The 23,436-nt window shown below is 34.8% G+C and overlaps 1 protein-coding gene across 6 annotated transcripts in view; it reads right to left on the reverse strand.

The window, feature by feature from the left end:
* SLC39A10 (solute carrier family 39 member 10) overlaps positions 1–23,436 on the reverse strand; it is a 135,227-nt gene that overhangs the window by 19,953 nt on the left and 91,838 nt on the right. For all 6 annotated transcript variants that reach the window (XM_072740993.1, XM_072740995.1, XM_026002628.2 and 3 more), the window contains 4 exons: positions 16,647–17,671; positions 14,552–14,759; positions 4,162–4,331; positions 1,836–2,024 (listed from right to left, as the gene is read on the reverse strand). In XM_072740993.1, coding sequence (XP_072597094.1) covers positions 1,836–2,024; positions 4,162–4,331; positions 14,552–14,759; positions 16,647–17,671 — 1,592 coding nt within the window. The remainder of the gene's footprint in view (positions 1–1,835; positions 2,025–4,161; positions 4,332–14,551; positions 14,760–16,646; positions 17,672–23,436) is intronic.

The raw sequence follows: 23,436 nt of genomic DNA on the forward strand, positions 1-23,436 counted from the left end.
GTGTCTCTGCCTCTCTTGTGAATAAATAAATAAAATCTTTTTAAAAAAAAACAAAAAGCCAAAATGAGATCAAGATTAATTTACAAAAACAGAAATCTTGTTTATTTTGAACTGTCTTGAGAGACTACATTTTATAGTTATCTGTAAATTACACAGACCCTAATAGCTTGTACATATTATGTATTAATATTCATTGCCTCAACGTTAGCAGGTATATACAACTGAAGAAAATTAGGGCTTTACAGTAATTCCACAACTTCTCCAATACTTTCCAATATGTAATTGTGTTCTAAACTAGGAGATGAACCCTAAGATATCTGTAGATCTAACAGGTCATCAATGATCGAATCTTATTCTCTCATTCAAAGAATTCTCTTAATCATCTTCTCTTCCCTTTCCTTTAGATATGACTCTAGTTCAAGCTCCCATCACCACTCTTCTGACTCATTTCCCTCCAGCTACTCTTGCCTTGGCATCCCTCCCACATTATTCATCACCCATTCAACCTTTCCATACACCCTTCAAAAACCAAATAATTTGAGATTTCTTTTACTTTTGATCCCTCCCAGTTCCTTTTATCATTTCTCAGATGATGATTTGCTGGCACATCATCTTCATCACCCTTTCTTCGGAGGCAATTAAATATGATGTCCAGACTAAAACATGGCAATTAAAATTAAATATACTATTTAGAATATGATATGAAAATACAGATGAAAAGTAGGGTTTATTTCCCACAGATTTAGATAGCAACTGGAAATCGGGAGGAATGAGTCATAGTTTCACAGCTAGTTTGAGGCTGGGCAAGAATTAGAATCACTCCCGTTGAATCTCAGTGTAGAGCTCTGTTCTAAACCATATTTTATCTCAAAAAAAATTTACATAAGATATATACATACACAAAATATATACATTAAATAACATAAAGGCTGTATCATCAGAGTGAACTGTGTATATATTATGATCATGAATATTCTTCATTCTTGAGGAAAAAGATTTTTTTTAAATATCTGTAGTGAACCAGCAAAATATAAGAATTTTCTTTTTTGTAAAAAACTTTCTTAACAATGTTCTCTAGACAGACTATATTATACAGAGTACACTGAATATAATCAGCACTAGGATCACAAACAGGTTAGTGAGACGTACTCTAGACAGAGCTTTAGAAACAGACATGAACCACTATGAAAAGGGAAGGGTGGAAATCAGGTCAGTGGTAGCAGCCCCGAATTTACTTAGGGGAAAAAATTATTTTGGATATTTATCTTATTCTCACAAATATGCCATGAAACACAGCTCATGACAAGCAGGGTATTTAATCAACAGTCTAAGCATCCAAGAGGTTCATCATCCAGATTTCCTTCATTTCATTATATTTTCTTCCTACAAAGCCCCCCAAATCTAAATCCTTCTCACCTCTACTGCTTCTACCATTAGCATTTCTGATAAAGAAATGTATTGTGTGAAAAACAGTTTTGTTGATAGGACAGTGAAAGCCACTTTCACCTGAAAATATGACCTAAGTGGACCAGTGAGATTTGTTTCTATTTATACATTTTTGGTCTTTTGAAATAAGCAGAAATTGGCCATCACTTTTTCCATCCTATTAAGTCATTTAGAAAAATTCCAAAAAAAAAGAAAAAAGAAAAATTCCAACAAAGTAACTAAGACTGCTATATCCTGATTATAATGATAAATGTAATGATAAAAAATGCAAAGATCAATGTTTCCTTTAATACACACCAACATCACAATTAAACATGTGGCCAGAAAATGATTTTTTTGTTTCAGTTTTATATCTCAGAAAATGGAAGAAACCATTAAAAGATACTTACTCTTTGCTGTTTGTAGTGCTTAAACATTCTAATGCAGTGTTCAATGATAAATAACAAGTAAATGCCTCCTAGAGCAACAAGTCCTTTCAATACAGCATCATATTCTTCCAAAAACTTCTTAGATTCATGTCCATGAGAATGTCCATGCCCATGTGCATGCTGATGACTGTGATCATGTCCACCCTGAGACTATTAATAAGAATAACAAAAACTTCTGAACAAGTAGTTAAAAATGCTATTTAAAATTTTGAGATTATGATCTCCTAGATGACACAGAAAAAAATACCTTTCAATTTTTAAAGTGTTCTCTACATATTGTCTCAAATAAATGTAGGTAGCCTTCTATTTAATTTTGATGTACTCAGTGGCCTGGCAAGTGCGACATTTCATGGTAACCATGAAATGGTAACTCTGATAGCAAAGACCACAAACTCAAATGCCTATAGGGTTCAGATACATACTACGGCGAAGGAACCAAGCAGCAGTAAGACATCCGGGAGTGAAGAGCCCTTTGTAAACTGAAGTGAACTTGACCCAGATGCCTAACACTCAGTAAAAATGAACTAATTCACCAGTAGGTGACAACCTTGGACTGCCTGTAATCTAACTTTTTCTAAGTTATTTTAAAGAAGTGTTGAGATGCTACCTATGCTCATACTGTGGAACACTACCAAAAGTATATACTTAAAAAAGTATATACTTAAACATATATTGTTTCATTTCTATATATTAAAGCTTTAGCAAAAATAAATGTATAGAAATAGTTATTTAATTGTGAAGTGTACAAGTTTCGCAATAATGATCTTAAAAGTTAGGCTTAAGTATTTTCCTTTTAACATTTGTATTGCTTCTCCATTTGCCAGTGGCCATCAGGTTTCTAAACTTCTCAAAGAAAGTAAGACTGTTGCTATTCTTTTTTCTTTTCTTTTTTTCTCCAGACTCTTGCTATTCTTGATGACAGGTAAAAAGAGTAAGCGAGAGGTGTGAATAAGGGGGGAAATAAGTAAATAACATAATCAACTTACAAAAAAAATCATATTCACAATTTTAAGATTCACTAATCGCTTTTTTAAGGCAGTGCCATATATTATTCCAGAAACCAAATCTGGAATTCTCAACCAAAAGTGAAGCAGGGGAGAGGATTATACAAAATACACAGATACAATTCTGAGGGCACCTGGCTGGCTCAGTTCGTAGAGTGTCCAACTCTTGATCTCTGGGCTGTAAGTTCCAGCCCTATGTTGGGTACAGAGATTACTTTTTGAAAAATACAATTCTGTCTCCCAAATACTCCAAAAGGTGATGGTAAGAATATATATATAAAAAAATTTCAAATCTGTAATTTTACATTTTGAAAAGAAAAAGCCCCAGTGCTTTCATAATTTGAAGTAAAAGCAGTAACACTAGATAAAATACTCCTAACTGGAAATGGATTTTAGAAGGATGATAAGCAAGGTAAGTAGGAGTGTAGGCATATGATCATATCATTAGAAGTGCCCTGGAATATGGGGCACCTGGAATATGGGCAGCTCAGTCGGTTGAGCTTCCTACTCTTGGTATCAGCTCAGGTTATGATCTCATGGATCCTGAGATGGAGCCCTGGGTGGGGTTCAGAGCTCAGCAGAAAGCTGGCTTGATGATCCCCTCTCTCTGTCCCTCCTCTCACTCACATGCATGTATGCATGCACTCCCTGTCTCTCTCTCTCTAATAAATAAATCTTTAAAAAAAAAATGTCTTGGAATAGAAGAAAACAAGTGGTATGCCAGGTGAAGAAAAGATAAACGGTCTGAAATGCAAAGAGCTAAATGCCTAAAATTGTTAACAGAGCATGTTTTATTCTTGATCAAATAAAGATGCCTGTGGCACATTGGCTATATAGAGCAATCATTATGAGACCTCGTATATATTTCTTCTGAAGGCTTTCTTGATATACCATACAGAAAAAAATCAATGAATGGTGTATCTTTTTAAGTATTCATTTTCAGAACTGCTAAGAGCAATCTTTTTAAAACTTCAGTTCTACTGAGGTTAAGCTGACTTACAAAACTGTTGAGATATTTAAGTACATCATGGTGATTTGGTACATATACACTGTGACAGAAGAAAGTAAAACTGATGTTACCAATTTTTGATGCTATTTTAAAACCTAATGATTCAATTTATTTCAAAAATATTGCTACTAAAACTATGTAAATGAGAAAAAATACTTTGTCCTACAAGCAAAACAAATACTGGATTAGATGCTACACAGCTTGCTAATGAAGGACCCTTTTAGTTCAAATATTTTTATTTATGTATTTTTTAAAGATTAAAAAGTTTTCTTACATGGGGCAGTAGATGAAGAAGGGCATCTCCACTCATTGTTCCTACAGCTAGTGCAACAAGGAATGTGAGAAGAAATTTGAAGCATCCTTGGTTAATGATGGGAACCAAGATCACGCCTAGCAAGGAAAGCAGGCTAATGACAGTGATAGAAATGATACCACAAATCCATGCTGTAGGAAAGAAATTAATAGTCAACATTAATATGACAATATAAACCAAACAACTATAAAAAACAATACACATAAGATAAAAGAGTCATGGAAGATAGATTATTTTACCCTAACCATGCTTTTTAAGAAGTTTTACATTTTGGCACTGCTGTGTTTAAAAACAAAACAAAACAACCGAATAATCAACTTGAATACTTAAATAATTAAGAAATTCAGACCTTCAGTATATAGTTATAAATAATACTTTCAGTGGCCCACCTTATTAGAAACAAGGACTTAAAAATTATTTCAGGCTGTGATTCACTCTTTAATATCTAGACTATAAATAAAATTTTATCAAGGTATAAAGGTAGAGCCAGAGCAATAAAACTAATTAGAAAATACAATTATAAAACTCTGCTGTGATCATTGGAGGAAGCCAAGTATATAGTGTTATCTTTGTAAATCTTTCTAATACAAAGTTTAAGAAGCTTAATATACCAGTCCAAAATGGAAACATATTCACAAAAGATATAAATATCTTCATTACTGGTAGCTTTTTTTGTATTTTGTTTCTTCTTTTTACAAAGGATATTTCAGTCCTATCCCCTTGATATCATCTTTACTCCATAACCTGTTCCAAACTCCCTTTCCTATTTGACTTTCTGTATCATTTTCTACTTTTTAAGAATTTCCCTATATAATTTTAACTGAATCAGAACACAAGAGAAATGTTTCACAGTATGATTTAGGAAAAACATTAAGTGTGATGAAAAATGGAGAATTCCTTGCACATTTCTTTATCTAAGCTATTGATAAGGAGATTAGACACCAGAAATAAATGCCAGGTTCAGGGGGTGGGGCATTTTCACTTAAAAAGTAAGATTACTTTAGGGTTGCCTGGGTGGCTTGGGAGGTCAAGCATCAGACTCTTGATTTTGGCTCAGGTCATGATCTTAAGGTGGTGAGATCAAACCCCATGTCAGGCCCCATGCTGGGTGTGGCACCTAAGATACTCTCTCTCCCTCTGCCAACCTCCTCCACCCAATGGCACACATGGGCATATGCCCTCTTTAAAAAAGAGATTACTTCCTAGTAATGGTTTAAACGAAATAGAAATGTTTTAAATTAAAAAAATTCTGCTTTGGGGTGGCCTAGGTGGCTCAGCAGTTTAGCACTGCCTTCAGCCCAGGGCGTGATCCTGAGTCCCGGGACCCACGCTGGGCTCCCTGCACGGAGCCTGCTTCTCCCTCTGCCTGTGTCTTTGCTTCTCTCTCTCATGAATAAATAAAATCTTAAAAAAAAAAAAAAAAATCCCAGGATGGAGTCCCGCATCGGGCTCCCTACATGGAGCCTGCTTCTCCCTCTGCCTGTGTCTCTGCCTCTGTGTGTCTCTCATGAATAAATAAAATCTTAAAAAAAAAAAAAGCCAGTAATTCATATTCCAAGATATTCTGTGTATACTCACTAATACATATGGTTGGGGACTACAAAAACTACAGATGAAACCCAAAATATACTAAAATAGACACATTTTATAACTTTTCATAATTAGAAATTTTTTATTAATCAGAATTATTTTGTTCAAAAATACACTGGAATTAGTCAAATTATCCAATAAAAGTATTTATTTTATTCCTATGTTCCCATGTCCAAGACAATTCACATAATCAGACTAAGATACTAAATTAGAATCTATATTTACCAAAATCTAGTTAGATAAATCTTACTTAATCTGATCTTTTCTTTTTTCTAGGCTTATATTCTACACTGGGAAATATATGTTCATTCATTTCTGGATTTGCCTTTTAAAATATTTGCGATAGGAATTAAATTTCCAAATCTTATGATAGACAGATACCATTAATCCGATACAGCAGATATTTAAGATGATTAACTTACACAAAATAATTCAACAAATACATTAGCATTAGAAGCACGTTTAAAATTTGAGATTACAAAATAAGACCCTATAAACCAATATATTTTCTTATAAGCATATTTCTAAAACCTAATCATTAGAGAGAAAATATGATTCTATCTCCTAATCACAAAAATTATATCTGAAAATGAACATTACTGTAGGCAAATATTTCCGTTCTAAAATTCCCACATTAACTTCTGGCTAAGGGTATTCTGAATGTGAAGAAAAGTCCAAGAGTCTATGAAACCATAAACACTTTGCACTATTCTGAGATGACTTTCACTCTCAAATGGTTTTTGGTTAACTAGCTAAAAACCAATCTACCAAAGGACAAATCAACCAAAACCGAATTCAGTGAAAAATCAATTTGCCAATAAGGTAAGTGAACTAAATATATTGTTACTTAAAAGCAATCACTGACAGACTGACACATTAAATTACCCAAGTGCTCAAATAGTTGAGGGAGGTTCTGAGTGTGAAAGGGTATATGAATTCACGTGCACAAATGAGTACACGTCACATATTACACACTCCCAGCTATAATTTCTTATTTAACAGCTCTAAAATGATCTCTTTCTCATTCACTTGGGAAAGCAAATCTGGGAACTAAGAAAATAAATGCTTGAAAAAGAAAAGCCCATTTTATGATTAGGTAATCTTTGGCATTTGTGATATTTGGTATCTGAAACTCAGAAAATACAAGAAAACAAAAGCCCACAAAAAAGAAAGCCTTACATAAATCTATCCAGCAGCAGAGCACTACCTACCAGGGTGCCATCCTCAATGTACCTGTGAGGGAATGCCATTTTCTTAGAATAAAATGCTAATGATGTCCCTCAGGAGTCATTCAGGAAAATGGCCTTACACTGAGCATGGACAGTGGCCCCTCCAAAAGCAGGTAATACACATATATACATACATATAAAAACATACGCTTCTAAAAACTAATTAATACAAATGCTTTTGGTTCTCTGGTCACATAGTCAAATTACCGCCAATTAACTGGTTATTCATCAACAACAAAAGCCAAGAATCAGAAAAAGACTATACTCTTAAGATTAAAATGAAATAATTTGTATAATTTTGAATACCTTATAAAACTTTTTTAAAAAATTAGTGTTTTCTCATTTGTCCAACTAGAGGAAATATATTTAGTATGCTTGCTCCCTTCAAAAGATTTTTTAATTTACTTAAAAGAAATAAATTCTAGGACTAAAAAGGATCCTATAACTTCCAATAATGTATTTTGGATATAAAACAGAGGGTACAACCGGGACTATCATAGTTTCATTATTCCTCTACGTTGTCTTGGTCAACAGCGTTGGAAATTATTAAAAAACAATTTCAAAGATGTCAGTTATTCTGCCCCTTTATTTACTTACTTTAAAAAATATTTTATTTATTTATTATTGAGAGACACAGAGAGAGAGAAGCAGAAACACAGGCAGAGGGAGAAGCAGGCTCCATGCAGGGAGCCCGACGCGGGACTCGATCCCGGGTCTCCAGGATCACACCCTGGGCTGAAGGAGGCACTAAACCGCTGAGCCACCCGGGCTGCCCTATTCTGCGCCATTAAAAAAATAATTTTTTCAATTCCTTGCTTACTAGGAGTTACTTAAATTGGCAGTGTCATACTCTATAGATAGAAAGGACTTTAATAATCTATACCAGTGTTCCTCAAACTGCGCTCCTCTGAGTCTCAGGTGGTATTCCACGGGGAGTGAGGGGAGAATTTAATGATCAAAAGGACTTGGTAATTCTTGGTTAAACAAGAGCCTCTAACAGCTTAATAAGCGCTGTCAATTTCTGCAAGGGAAGAGAGTGTGCATTATTATCTTTTTATCTCACTTGATCATGGAACCTATTATATCTCTCAATGAACCAGGATCCTACAAAACACGATCTGGAAATTTTTTTTTTTTTTTTTTTTTTTTAGATTTTATTTATTTGAGAAAGAAGAGAGAGAAAAGGCACACAAGCCAAGGGAGAGGGGCAGAGGGAGAAGCGGACTTCACACTGAGCAGGAAACCAGATCTGGATCCCAGGACCCTGAGAGCATGACCTGAGTCAAAGGCAGATGCTTAACCTACTGAGCCACCCAGGTGCCCCTGATTTGGAAAATTCTAATATAAACCAATGTCCTACGTTACAGATTTGCATACTGAGGCAGAGAAATGTTAAATAATACAACTTCACATCTACTAGAATGACTATTTAAAAAAACACACACACATGTTGACAAAGATGCAGAGAAACTGGAACCTTAGTACACTGTTGATGGGAATATAACATGGCACAGCCACTGTAGAAACGGTTTGGTTAATTCCTCAGAAGGCTAAAAGGAATCCCTTTATAACACAGGAATTCCTCAAAAGAGGTATATTCCTCAAAAGAATTGAAAGCAAAGACTCAGATACTTATACTCCTTGTGTTCATTAGAGCATCATTCAAAACAGCCAAAAGGTAGAAACAACGAAGTGTCCATCAACAGATGAATGGATTAACAAAATGTGGTACATACATACAATAGCATTCAGCCTTAAAAAGGAATGAAGTTCTAATAGATGCTACAATGTGGATGAACCTTGAAAACTACACTAAGTGAAATAAACCAGATATAGACAAATATTGTACAATTCCACTTACACAAGCTATCTAGAACAGAATAAATTCAGAAACAAAAAAGATGAAAAGTTACTAAGGGCTAGGAGGAAGAGGAAATGAAGATGTGTTGCTTAATGGTTACAAAGTTTCTATTTGGGGTGATGAAAAAAATTTTTTTAAGATAGTTTGGGAGTGCCTGGCTGGCTTTTAGTACAGCATGCAAGCATTCATCTTGGGAGTTGTGAGTTCAAGCTCCATTTTGGGTGCAGAGATTACCTATAAATAAAATCTCTTAAAAAAAATAGTTTGATAGCTGCACATCATCATTAATGTAATAAATACCACTGATTTGTACAGGTTAGCATTTAAAATGGCAAATCTTAGGTTATATACATTTTACCCTAATAAAAACATAGCTGCTAAAATAAAATGGCAAAGTAAAAACTAAATCGAAAGTCCTCTCTTAATCCACTATTTTCTCCATTAAATTACAATACTTCCAGAGAATTCTCAGCCAAGTGATTTATCACTTATATATTTACCTTAGAGATGCTTTACATAAAGGAGGACATATAATACAATAAGTCTAAACATGAAAGTAAGAAGAAATACTAATTTTATTAATCCAAATGACAATCTTTCAAAATTTGAATAAAGTAGAATAGAGGGGATGGGACAAAAGATTACTACAAAACAAACAACTACATGAAATCTCAGTATAAACTTGTATTTATTTCAATGTCACCTGAAAGTAAGGTTAAAATATTTATGTTCCATTTAATATAAATTATCACTTATTTTTGTCAGTGCTAAGAAATAACGAGCTGTATTTCCCATTGTGTAAAGAACTGTATTTCCCATTGTAGGTAAATCAGAAAATTTCCAGGTATTTTCTATAGATTTCCAGGTATTTCTATAGGTTTTCCATTATAACTATTTCATTGGCAAAACAGTCCTATAATCTCTCACAAGTGTATGTTATTATAAATCCATGATTTCTTACTAATTTTTTAAAAGTAATTATAGCTTTCCAGTACTAAAATTTTAAGTAATAGTCATTCTCACAACTTGCAAACCTTCCTTCAAGGACAATTACAATTCTTTTAACCTCTGAGAACTAACACTGTTTTGATTTTATTGTACTTGAGACATTTTCCCATGTTATTCAAGCACTTATTTTTAGATTTAATAACATTTAAGTTTACATAAGCTCTACCATAATTTCCTAGGTGTAGAAAAAAAGCAATTCAGGTAATAAAGTTTTTCTAATTTCTAACCAAATTATTGTGCTTTTGAAATCACAACTTGTTTAGTATAAAGCCAAAAAACAAATCACAAAACAAGTGAGCAAATTTTTCTAATTTCTAACCAAATTATTGTGCTTTTGAAATCACTTGTTTAGTATAAAACAAGCCAAAAAAAAATTTGCAAAACAAACGATAAAAGGCATCTTTTCTAAAACTTATGCAAAATAACAATATGCAAACTACTAAATACAACTAACAAACGTTTCCTTTATTTGTACCCAAGATACTATATACAATAAAAAGAACATTAAATGTCTGAAACAAGCTTCACTTATTCTGCAAATTAGGTCGCTTAAAACGTTAAAGGTCTTCAAGCTTAGTTATTCACCAACTCCCTTTCTCATTATCTAGAGAGAAAATGCATTCTTTTAAAAAGAAGCGCTCATCTGTGGAAACTTTCTAATTAACTCGGTTCAAAGCATGTGCAAGATGGCAGTTTTCTACACTGTTTCAGCATTTTAATTGGCAGAAAATGCTTAGCGGCCTATTCACCACCCCCCCTTGGCAATTAAGCAAGGGTCAACTCTATGACTAAATGAGCCAATCTTGTGAAACAAACGATTTCTACCATAACAGTATATGGCAGACTTGGTTTACAGCAGTCTTTGAACAGTAATGAGGTAGTAGCTGTGTCACTATGGGAGATTTATATGGAACAAGTTAACCTTTCGTAATGGTGCACCAGTCATTAAAAATAATTACTAGCAGGGCATTCTCTCTAACAACTATTAACATCTATCAGCACATAGTTAATTCAAGCTTCATTTCTGACAGTGCTAAAAACCACCTGCAAACAACTAATCAATATTCACTATTAGCTATGTATTTGTTTTCAAAGCAAGTATAATTTCCTCTGAGGCTTCTCCGACTGAATAAACTCTATTTTTTAATCTTATGATCGTCAAGCATCTGTCAACAGCTCTTGTTAAAATATATAGATTATGTCAATATTGTAACATAGAAAACTTTTAAGTCCTAATCCACTGTCGATGTAAAAACAACTAGAATTTCCTGGAAGTCTTAAAAATAAGACTCTTAGGTTGAACTCTAGATGTGACAATCCCATCAGCCTCTGTTTTTCCATGTAAATAACACATGTGGTTTTTTAAATTTAAGTCAAGTACCTCAGACCTAATGTTCCCTTTTCTCCTACCTCAGTGAGAATTTAGAAGCAGTCGAGAGACTGGCCCTTACGGTGTTTACTCATCTACGAACGTTTCTGAACACGAAGCCAGTGAAAGGACATATTTATCTGTCCAAAGACCAGAATTCAAAGCTTCTAAGTGGACTCACGTCCTCCAACCTTACTGAGCTTAGCTGACTGAGTAGGTCCTTCCTAACAAGACTATTCCTGGGTGTTGGGTTTTACTAATCCATCCTGACACCAATACTCACCTCTATCACTTTCTTACCTGTGTCTGCATCACCTGTCACAGCACTACCAAATGGAATTATATAGAACTCTCTGTATCTCCTTGTCACCTGCTAGCAAAGTCGACATAAGAACCTTTTTGGCAGGAAGTAGTGGAGAGGAGCATCGAGGTTGCGATTACTCTGGGTCATATTACGGCTCTGCTCCCTGGCAGCTGTGTGACCTTGCACAAGTTACCTGATTTCTCAAAGCCTCCTCCTTTCCTCAGCAAACAGAAGTAAATTAAAGTGCCTGCATCAGGTAAACAGCCTTGTAAAAGTATTTAAAACAGGACATGGTAAGGTCCTAATAAATAGAAGACCTGATGATGAATTCATCTAAAGTTATTTTCATATCACAAAGAAATTAACCAGCAGGTGGGTACCTATGAGGTTTATTAATTCGTTAAGTCGTGACAGCATTTCCTTTCGCTTGTACTCTTTCAAGCTTTAATGAATATCTCTATTCAAATAAAACTCTGACATGTACACTGGACTGTGATACTCTTAAATGTGTCTACCTTATTCCTGTGCTATGAAAAATTTTTAAAATTCTGTCTTTTCAATCTTTTATCTTGTCAGACCCCATTTTTGACCCAAATTCACACATTATCAATTTAGTCACTTCCATTACCAAGCAACAGTGCCACTCCATCTTGGGCATTTCAACCAGAACTGCCTCCATTGTGATTTCGCACATGATGAAGTTCATGAGAATTCTACTCATTCTGAGACACTGCATCATCAAAGTATACTAGTCCGACTGATACACAATCGATCCTTACTGTTAACTAATCAATCAACACATATTTTGTATATGCGTTATATACTGTAGTTTTACAGTAACACCTTAATTTCTTCATTATTTCTAGGCTACACAATTCCTGTGAGTTTTTTCAAAATGTTGCAAACCTTCAAGAAACTATCCAATGTAGTTATTGAAAAATATCTGCATACAAGCATACACATGCAGCGCAAATCTGTTGTTCAAAGGTCAAATGTACTTATAAAATGATCCTCAGATTCATTTACAACGAGGGTCTTTCCTGGGTTATAACTGAAAGCTTATAGATTAAGTAATTTATTCATTTAATCAATATGTGAATGCTTTCTTGTTCAAAAGACCTAGTCACTTCCTTTAAGCAACTAAAGTCCAAGAAAAACAGATAACAAATCCAATTATGAAAATCTCCCAAGCTCTGTACAGGGATTGGATAGATCAAGGGAACTTAACTAAATCTACGATGGTGAGTAAGTTATTCCAGAAGGTCTAACTCTTGAGCTGGATCTTTGAGAAATCACTGCGGTCACTCCACTAGAAAGGTTCAGAATGTGAAAAGGCTGAGATAAATGACGGGAAAACAGAATAATCTATTATCAGGAGTCTGCTATGGTTACGGCCGAAAGAAATAAAAGATGGGGGATATGGGTGGAGAAGTAGGTAGGCAGAGGTCATATCCTAGAAAGTTAAGCATCCAACTCTTGATTTTTGCCTCAGGTCATGATCTCCGGGGACTGAGCCCCAAATCTGGCTCATACTTAGGAAGGAGACTGCTTGAAGATTCTCTCTCCCCTACTCCCTTGGCCCCTCCACCAGCTTGTACACTTTCTCTAAAATAAATAAATATTTAAACAAAATAATTCAATAGAGTATTGTTAAAATTTAATGGGGGGAAAAAAAGCATATGAAACACTTAGTATATGGCGAGCAAAATGGTTAAACTCCCCTGGCTTGAATCCTAGCACTATCACTGACTAGCTCTGAGATTTTGGGAGTTATTAGAACATTCTCTACCTTATACAACTATTGTAAGAAGTAAAAGTCATTGAGTTCAGAAGAATGCCTTGTAATACTTGTTAATAAAAGTATATCAGCTGTCACTAAAAAGGAAAAACTCTGTGTTGGGAGACTCTCATTTGCATTTTAGAAAGGGAAGGTTATGAAGTTATTTCAACAATTCAATCAAGAACCAAGTTATGATGGAGTGGATAGTTAGAAGGTATTTCAGAGAAGACTCAATCGGACTTGACAATTGATTATGCAAGGGGAAAAAAAGAAAAAGCCAAAGATTTTCAGATTTTTTTAAAAAAAGATGGATTGTTATGACATTTGGGATTCAATAAGAGGTATACACTTTTTGTGGAGTAGATGCTTGGGAAATACTAAGTGGGAGGTACCTGTGAACATCAAGGTGGAGCTATTTAGCCAACCAGATATGGTTCTAAAAAAGCCTAGAGAGATTTTTGAAAATAGTTTGTTTTTTTTTCTTTTAAGATTTTATTTATTTGGGAGGGTATGTGCAGATGCCCAAGTGTGTGCACGCACGTGCACATATGAGAAAAACTGCAAAAGCAGGAAGGACAGAGAGCAAGAGAGAGGGAGAAGCAGACTCCCAAGCAGATAGCCTGATGCAGGCTGGATCCCAGGACCTTGAGATCATGACCTGAGCCGAAGGCAGACACTCACTGAGCCACCAGGAGCCCCTTGGTAATCGTTCTGGTTTTACTTTTGTTGAAGTTCTCTATGAAACTGCCCATAATGAATTCCCGTGCCAATCACAGGCATTTCTGACATTCACAGAGTTAACAACATTGGCTTCCCTTTGATTTCCTTATAAACTTAATCTTAGCTTTTCACCACAGGTCCTCAACTCTGCTAAAAAGTTAATTATAACACCAAATGACTTTAATTGGCAGCCGCATTATTTACACTTGCCCATCAAGAAGAATCCATTTATCACAAACCTGTATCTCCTTTTTAATCTAATTCTCTATCCATGGTACGACTTTCCTCCATAGTCCCAGAAAAGACAAGGAGCTACTGTGCCTCCTGTCTTCCCCTAATCCTTTTTAAATGCTCATAATCTAATCCTGACTAAAACATAACAAAGTCACCAGAAGGAAGATGATAATTTGGAATTACTTTCTAATTCAATTACATTTTTAAAAAAAGTACAAAGACTATGAGGAACAAAAAAAACTTAAATCTTTCTTACCTGATGCCCCTATATTTGCCTTATCTTCAGGAACCTGATTTTTATCCTTATTTAAATCTTCAACTAGAAGTCTGTCAAAATGTTCAATACAAAGTCTGCTGTCGATTTGATATAATAAAGCAGGGCAAAGGTATGTAAATAAATCAGGTGAGATTGGAGAATTGGCACCATGACCATAGTATTTTAACAACTGAGTGACGTTCAAACACTGCAAAAAAATTGATAAACAAATTAAGAGTCCTTTAAGAAAATTAAGCAGAAAAATAAATTACTGTGCAATAAAAAATATTCTAAATATTATTTGAAAATAACCTGTAATACAGATATCTATTACAAATAAAACTGTTTGTTAAGAATTTATGATAGCAATACATTCGACTTCAATACCCAAAACTTTACGTGGACTTTAGCCATTTTCTACTCCAACACATGAAAGATAATTGACTCTCTCAATAATTAATAAAAATCACACACAGCTGCATTCCTAAGGGGTGAAGAGAAAAATCACTTCCCTATTCAAAGTGCAATCATCAATCATTCAAGATTCTTATTTGTTAAATAGACATGAGTACATTAACAACTTTATAATAAAATATACAATATAGACATTTTCACTGCCTAAGGTACCCCAGAAAAATATTATATTGGAAAATTCTAGCCCAATGCTAAAAGTGGAAGAGGAAAGAAGGCAGCTTCATCCACTGGTACTTTTAAGTACAAAACAAAACAAAGTAGAAAACAAAGAGCAAACAAGTTTGGACCTATCATATAGCAAATATCTAAAATGATACTCTTTGGTTGTATGCTTACAGACTTGCCACCTCATTATATGATTTTATTTATGGTACAAAAAACAAAATCAAAACATATAAACAAGAAAATTATTCTTCTCAGGTCTTAACATGAGCTACTACTCTATCCAGTGCATAGAACATTTCTATAGAAATCCTGAGAAAATTCCCAATGTGTCAGACCTGTGAGGATATAAATCAACATGTTTGACTGATACAGACCCCACAAGTCTTGTAAAATGAGTAAAATTCATGATAATGTCTGGTTATTATCAACAAAAGATGCTAGGATATTATCTATAGTAGTAAATAAATAAGAGCATTTCATTACAAGTACACTAAGATTTTAAAACAGAAGTGCTTTTAAAATCAGTGCTGCTGAAAACCAGTATCTGGTTCCCGGACACAGGGAAGAAACACAGAGATATTTTCATAGATGCAAAACATATTTCAATTATAGAGACAGAAATGGTGAGGTCATTTTCCCTACTAGACGGTGTTGCTTTTATGCATATGACAACAAATGAATTCAACAATCTTCTAGACTTTAATAAGTAAAAAGTAAGTAAAAAGTAGAGTTAAATAAGGATGTCGATATACTTTTAATGAAACAAAAATAAACATGTATAAGGTAAGTAGTTTTAAAAAATTGGGAAGGAAATCCATCAAATGTGCAAGTATTCAAAAGAATATGAAAGTTTTTAAAACTTTCCTTTAAGGAAAACACAATCATCCCCTTACTAGTGGGCTTTCTTATTATTGTATTGCCATCTGTCAAAGGCATGAGAAAAAATTAATTACGATGAAGTAGACCCTACTATAAAGTGACATAGAGAAATCAAATCTACCACATTTAGTGGACTTTGGAGCTACATCAGTAACTGGGAACCATTCTGTGGTTAATTCATTAAGCTAGAAATTATGAAAAAGAAAATCCCTAGTTACTTTCCAACTGGACAGGTAAACAAAAAGGATTCAGTTTTCAAGTATCTAGAACCAACCAAAATAAACAAAATGAAAACCAACTTGGGAAGTCAAAACAAGTCATAAACAAGAAAGTAAAATAAGGAATATATGTTCTAACAACCTTTACATATTTAGATTTTTTGAGAAACAGTGAAAGTGAAAATCCAGATAAAGACCTTTAATCGGATTTTAATTCCTTAAAGTATTTTATTCAAGAATATTATATCTGGAAATTAAGTTTGAATATGATTGACTATCCTCCACTGTTACTTCTCTTTTTACCTAAAATGCTCCACAACTATGTGAGAATTATGGAGCAGCCATCTCTTTACACCTACCTCATGTTGACGGTCATCTTCGTTATGATCTTTGTGAGTAGCAGCTGAATAAATTGCACTTTTTTTAACGTGTGGTGCTTCTCGCTTTCTGGTATGTCGAAGCTCGCCTTCATTATCAGGATTAAGATCTGGGTGTCCATGACCGGGATCATGACCATTATGTTCTGGAAGGCGTACATGAGAATGACCTGGGTTATGTACACGATCAGGTTTGTGGACCCGATTATGCTCATACTGTTCACCCCGATCATGGTTAGGGGGAAAACCTGGTGTAATAACTTCAGAATTTTCATTACTTTTCTTCCCTTTTCTCTTCCTCTTTCCTTTCGGTAGCTTACTCTCAGATTGTTCCTGTGTTTTATTGGTCTCTGTTGAAGGTTCATGGCTAGGCTCCCCACGCTCGCTGTGAGCAATGGAATCATTAGGAAAATGGCGAGTGGCGTTATGATCAAGGTGATGATGCAAACAATGGTGATGACATAAGCGATGACTATGGTCATGCATATGTTTATCATCAGATTTGACAGATACTTCAATGGTCTCTTTCTCTGGATCACACTTGTGGTTTCTTTTTGTTGATACGCTTGTCACAGTTTGATTTTCTGAATTTAAATGATTGTGGGAATGCTGGTGGTTATGAGAGTGAAAATGCTTTCCCTCTTGAACTGCCAAAATATCTAAGTGAGAAACATGATCATGGCCAAGATCCTCATGATTAATCTCAACTACTTTTATCTCTCCAAGGCCCAAGTTTGTTAAAAGTTTCTCCAGACCAAAAAAGGATAATCTTCCATTTTCACCATAACGGTCAAAGAGTTTTTCAATATAGTATTTTTTTTCATTTTCAGCATCCAGCACTGAAAATTTGCTTGACTCCGACTCTGTCATTCCACGACGATGTCTGTGATGTTCTTCAGAACCATGGTCATGTTCTTCATGGCAATGGTTGCAGTGATGGAAAATAAATGTCAGCAAACAAATGAGGCAAAATTTTGTGTGCATATGTACCTTCATTTCTATTTTTCCTAAAGGGATTTAAAAAGAGAAGCAAGCATTAGTTCATACTTACATTCAATATAATCATTAACTCTCCAGCAACTGCCAATCCACTAGGCCAATGTTTTACCACATTTCTTTCAGTGCTATAAATCATTCTTTTCTTCAATTCCCTATAAAAATGGCCCCTTTTAATGTATCAAAATAGTGTACAGCCCTTCAAATTAGTACAAATTGTTCAAAATTCCATCTATGGACTATCCTAACTCCTCCGGAGCACAACACTTAAGAGTCTACTATATATTTATACAGGAACTGCTGGCTTCCTTCCTGTATGGTCCTTTACAAAAGCTTGCTGATCCTTGTTTTTGAGGTCCTGGTCAGTGCAGTAAGACAAGAAGATGAAACAGAACAGTAAAACTGGACAATAACATAAAACTGATTTCATTTCTATCCACTAGCAACAATTAGAAAATGAAATTAGAAAACCGTATCATTTACAGTACCAAATAGCTAGGAATAAATCTAACAAAAGATATGCAAGACCTTTACATAAATAAAAGATCACATATTACTGAGAGAAATGAAAGACCTAAATAAATCGGCTCTATCATGTTTATGACTGGATGTGATATACATCCAATGTAATACAAATCAAATTCCCAGAAGAAACTGAAAATTGATGAGGTACTTTTAATATTTATGTGGAAATAGGAAAGTCCAAAAATGGTCAACCTTCATGAAGATCAAGATAGGGGAACCCACTCTACCAGCTACTAAAGACAGTATGGTATTTGGAAGAAGACAAATATACCAAAGAAACAAAACAGTGTCTAAAAATAGTAAAGATTCTCTTTTCCTTGGTGCTTGGTCAATTTGATTTCCATTTGGAAGAAAATACATAAATAAAACCTGACCCCTATAGAGGCGCCTGGGAGGTTCAGTGGTCGAGTGTCTGCCTTTGGCTCATGTTGTGATCCTGGGTCCTGGGGTAAGTCCTGCAAAAAGCTCCCTGGCAGGGAGCCTGCTTCTCCCTCTGCCTATGTCTCTATCTCTCATGAACAAATAAATAAAATCTTAAAAAAAAAAAAAACAACAACTTGACCCCTACCTTACATCATATATAAAAAGCAATTCAGACAGACTGGAAATCTAAAAAACAATAAATGTTAAAGCAATAAAGTGTCCATAACTGTGCCATTCAATACAGTAGTCACTACCCACATATGGCTACCTAAATTTAAACTAACTACATTTAAAATTCAACTTCTCTTGGGGATCCCTGGGTGGCTCAGCGGTTGAGCGCCTGCCTTTGGCCCAGGGTGCGATCCTGGAGTCCCGGGATCAAGACCCGCGTCGGGCTCCCTGCCTGCTTCTCCCTCCTCCTGTGTCTCTGCCTCTCTCACTCTAGGTCTATCATAAATAAATAAATAAATAAATAAATAAATAAATAAATAAATAAATAAATCTTTAAAAAAATTTCAACTTCTCAATCACCTCAGCTAAATTTTAAATGCTCAATAGACGCTTTCAGCTAATGGCTACTACACTGGACAGTGTAAATACAGAATATGTCCATTACCACAGAAAATTCTACTGGACAACACACTTTTAGAATATAGAAACGCAGGTGAATCAATTGATTTTAAAATGTTCTAGAATAAACAGGTCGAAGTTATTTTCATATATTTTAACTCATAAGTGTAAAATATTATCATTTCAACATGTAATGAGTAATAAAACTGTTAGTGAGATTTTTACATTCTTTTTTAATACTAGGTCATTGAAATCCAGCATGTATCTTACACTTACAGACCATCTTAATTTAGACTAGCCACACTTCAAGTACTTGATAACCACATGTGGCTAATGGCTATGGTACTGAAAAGTGTGGATCTAGATTCATTTGAGAGGCTAGCTTCAAGACATTTAAAATAGAACATAAAAAATATTATAAAGGGAAACTGATAAAGTATACAACTAAAATTAAGGAATTTCTGTTCATCAGGACATATCATTAAGAGATTATTAATAAGGCAAGGGGCATCTTGGTGGCTCAGTCAGTTGAGCGTCTGACTCTTGCCTTCAGCTCAGGTCATGATCTCAGGGTTGTGAGATCGAGCCCCATATTGGGCTTTGTGCTTCCCTTGTCCTTCTTCCTCTGCCTCTCCTCCTGGTTGCTTGCTCTCCCTCTCTCAAATAAATCTTGGAGAAAAAAAATAAAAGGGTAAACCACAGATCTTTAAAATAAAAATGGGGGGGAAGGGCACCTGGCTGGCTCAGTAGGTAGACCATACTGAAGCTGTGGGTTCCAGCCTCATGTTGGGTAGAGAGAGTACTTAAAAATAAAATATTTAAAAAGGAGGGGTGGGATGGGCAGCCCAGGTGGCTCAACGACTTAGCACCACCTTCAACCCAGGGCGTGATCCTGGAGACCCGGGATTGAGTCCCATGTCAGGCTCCCTACATGGAGCCTGCTTCTCCCTCTGCCTGTGTCTCTCATGAATAAATAAATAATCTTTAAAAAAGGGGTGGGGGGGATTGATTGAGAAAATATTATCACAACATTACCAGTCAATCTATGTAAGGAATTTCTACAAGGCAATATGAAAATTATGAGACAATTCAACAGAAAAGTGGGTAGGAAGTCTGAACAGGCACTTCATAAGAAAATAGCCAAATTACTAAGCATGTGAAAAGAGTCCCAACCTCAATAGTTATCAGAGAAATATAACTTAAAATCATGGTTAGGTACTACTATATATCTACCAGAATGAGTAAGATATAAAAGATGTAGATTAAGAATATGAAGTTAACTAGAATTTGAATGCACTGTTGGTGGGACTGACCATACATTGGTATTTTTGGAAAAATGTTTGACAGGATCTCCCGAAGTTGAACATAAAAGCATATCCACTCACACAGCAACTCTAATCCTAGGTATGTGTTCGACAGAAATGCATGCACAGCGATACCAAAAGACATGAACATAAGAATTAACACAATCATCATTCATCATAGCTTAAAATAAACGTTCATCAGCAAATGGACAAACAGAATAATCTCACAGTGGAATACTACCAAGGAATGAAAATGAAATTATGGCTCCACATATCAACACAAATCTCACAGACTGTGCAAAAGATGGCAAACATTAAAGAGAACACCACAGACAAGCATATAGAAGCCATAGATACTTATATAAAGTTAAAAGTAGGTAAAACTAAACCAAGATAACAATGACTTTTTTTTTTTTTTAAAGATTTTACTTTTAAATAATCTCTACACCCAACATGGGACTTGAACTCACAACCAGGAGATCAAGAGTCACAAGCTCTTCGACTGAGCTACCCAGGTGTCCCAATGATGACTTTTTTGAAAGGAAGGTAGAAGGTAATAATTGGATTGGAAAGTCAAGTAACATTCTCTTTTATGAGTAATAGTTACACAAATACAACTACTTTGTGATAATGCATTGTATTTATACTCTGCATACTTTTCTGTATACATACTGTATTTCAGTGAAAAAATATTTTTAAAATAAAGTTTTCTTCCAATGAAAAAGTTAGAAAACATAATTAACAATCATAAGGCTCCTAGAAATAAACAGAGCAAGACTATTAATAAAAAGAAATGTGTAAGATATTATTGAAAGGCAGTATAGAACAACAAAAACTAGAGAGATACACCACCTATATGGAGAAGATATAAGGTATGTAAATTCTTTACAAATTTAATTCACTGTCAGTTAAAATCCTAGTACTATTTGTTTCTGGTAACATTGCACAAGCTTATCCAAAAATTCATATGAGGAGCAAAAACCCAAAGACAAAAAAAAAAATTCAAAAGATTAATTAGTAAGGTAATAAAGACTTCTTTATTTATGAAGTTACACAAACTACAGTAAAGCAGGACTGGCACAGGAACAGAAAAGAATTCAGAAAGAAAATCAATAATACCGATTGTGAATAAGTTAGTTGTTCTTCTCCCACCATACACAAAAATTAACTCTAAAAGGAATAAAGACATACATGTGAAGAGTAAAATTCTTTACAAGTTTTAGAAGAAAATTTAGGAGACTATCATGACTTTAGGGACAAGATTTTTCAGGTAAGACACAGAAAGTACAAACCTTAAAATTTTAATTAAATTCTTTAAATATTACTCTACAATAAATGACACCATAGACAAAGCAGAGGACAAGCCACACACTAGAAAATCTTTGCAATGAGCATATGCAAGCAATGCATATCAAAGATCAGTACCCAGAATATATGAAACATATTGATCAATATGGAAAAACAAAAACAAAAACCTCTAATACTGCAGAGCCAACTCTACAAACGATATAAAGAGGACAGGGGCTCCTGGGTGGCTCAGCTGGTTGAGTGCCCAATTCTTGGTTTCTGCTCAGGTGGTGATCTCAGGGTTGTGAGACTGGGCTCCATTTTTAACAAGGAGTCTGCTTCTCTCTCTCCCTTTGCCCTTCCACCTCACCCACTCAGGAGCTTTCCCTCTTCTACTATCTAAAGCAATTAAATAAATATCTTTAAGGAAAAAAAAAAGCTGGTTGAAAAGCAACATAATTACTAATCTAGATAATGCACTAAAACATTAACAGACAAAATTTAATATCTGACAACATGTGTTACACGAAGATCTAACGAAGGGAAATAGAAACTATTATACACTGCTGATGGGAGTTTATATTATAGGTACAATCATTTTGGGAAGCAACTTGACATCTACTAAATGTGAATGTGAACATACTCTATAGCCCCAAAATTCTACTTCTATCAATCCATCTATCCTAGAGAAAATCTTACACTCACAGGAGACAAACTCAAGAATATTTATTACAGTCTTGTTTTGGGGGGGGGGGGGGTTCTTAAATGTTAACTACCTTATAATGGAATATTTTGGTTGTAATAACAGAACACCAGAAAAGAATTTCAATTAAAAAAAGCTGGCAGAAATGGGTGGTTCCAAGATAATTGCATGATCAAAAACCCAAGTTCTCAGATTTGTCCCCTCAGAGTCTCAAAGAACTGCTATTGTTACAACCATTCCTTCCTTGCACAACTATATCCAAAGCTGGAGGATTTATCTTCATACCTCTTCCTACCCAAGGAGAAAAATATTTCCCCAAAGTCTCTCTTAGATTTCCCTTCACATATATTAGACCAGGACTGTACTACATACCCAAGCCAAAACCAATCACTGGTAAAGGAATAAATTACTGTGACTTAGACAAATAGATATCTATTCCCTTGGGAATGGAAAAATGTTCTCTCCCCTACATACATGAGAGGAAGTACTCACAGAACATGGGGGCTTCCCAGCAAGGAAAAAGGAGGTAAATAAGGAATGGCAGTCAATTATGTAATAATTAGTGCCTGTCACAAACCTATAATGCCCAAGAGTGGAAGAATGGATAAAATAAATGTGCTATATTTATGTAATTAAAAATTACACTGCAATGATAAATGTAGGACTATGAAGGAATATGTAACATGTACAAATCTCAGAAACAATTTAAAACAAAAAGGTACATGTCCTATCACTTGAACACAATAAAAAATATGCAAAACATCTTACTTTTGGGGTATATATATCGACAGGTAGCAAGAACCTAACGTAGGGATGATTACATTCTGGACTGGTTACCTCTCAGTAAGAGGAGAGTCAGATGACGGAGGGTGGTATACACATATAACCTCATCTGCAGGGTTTTATTTCTTAAAAAGAGAGAGGTCTGAAGCATTGTGACAAAACATTTAGTATTTATTAGCAG

Source organism: Vulpes vulpes, chromosome 16 (genome assembly GCF_048418805.1).
Source record: "Vulpes vulpes isolate BD-2025 chromosome 16, VulVul3, whole genome shotgun sequence".
In the NCBI taxonomy this organism is placed as follows: Eukaryota; Metazoa; Chordata; class Mammalia; order Carnivora; family Canidae; genus Vulpes; species Vulpes vulpes.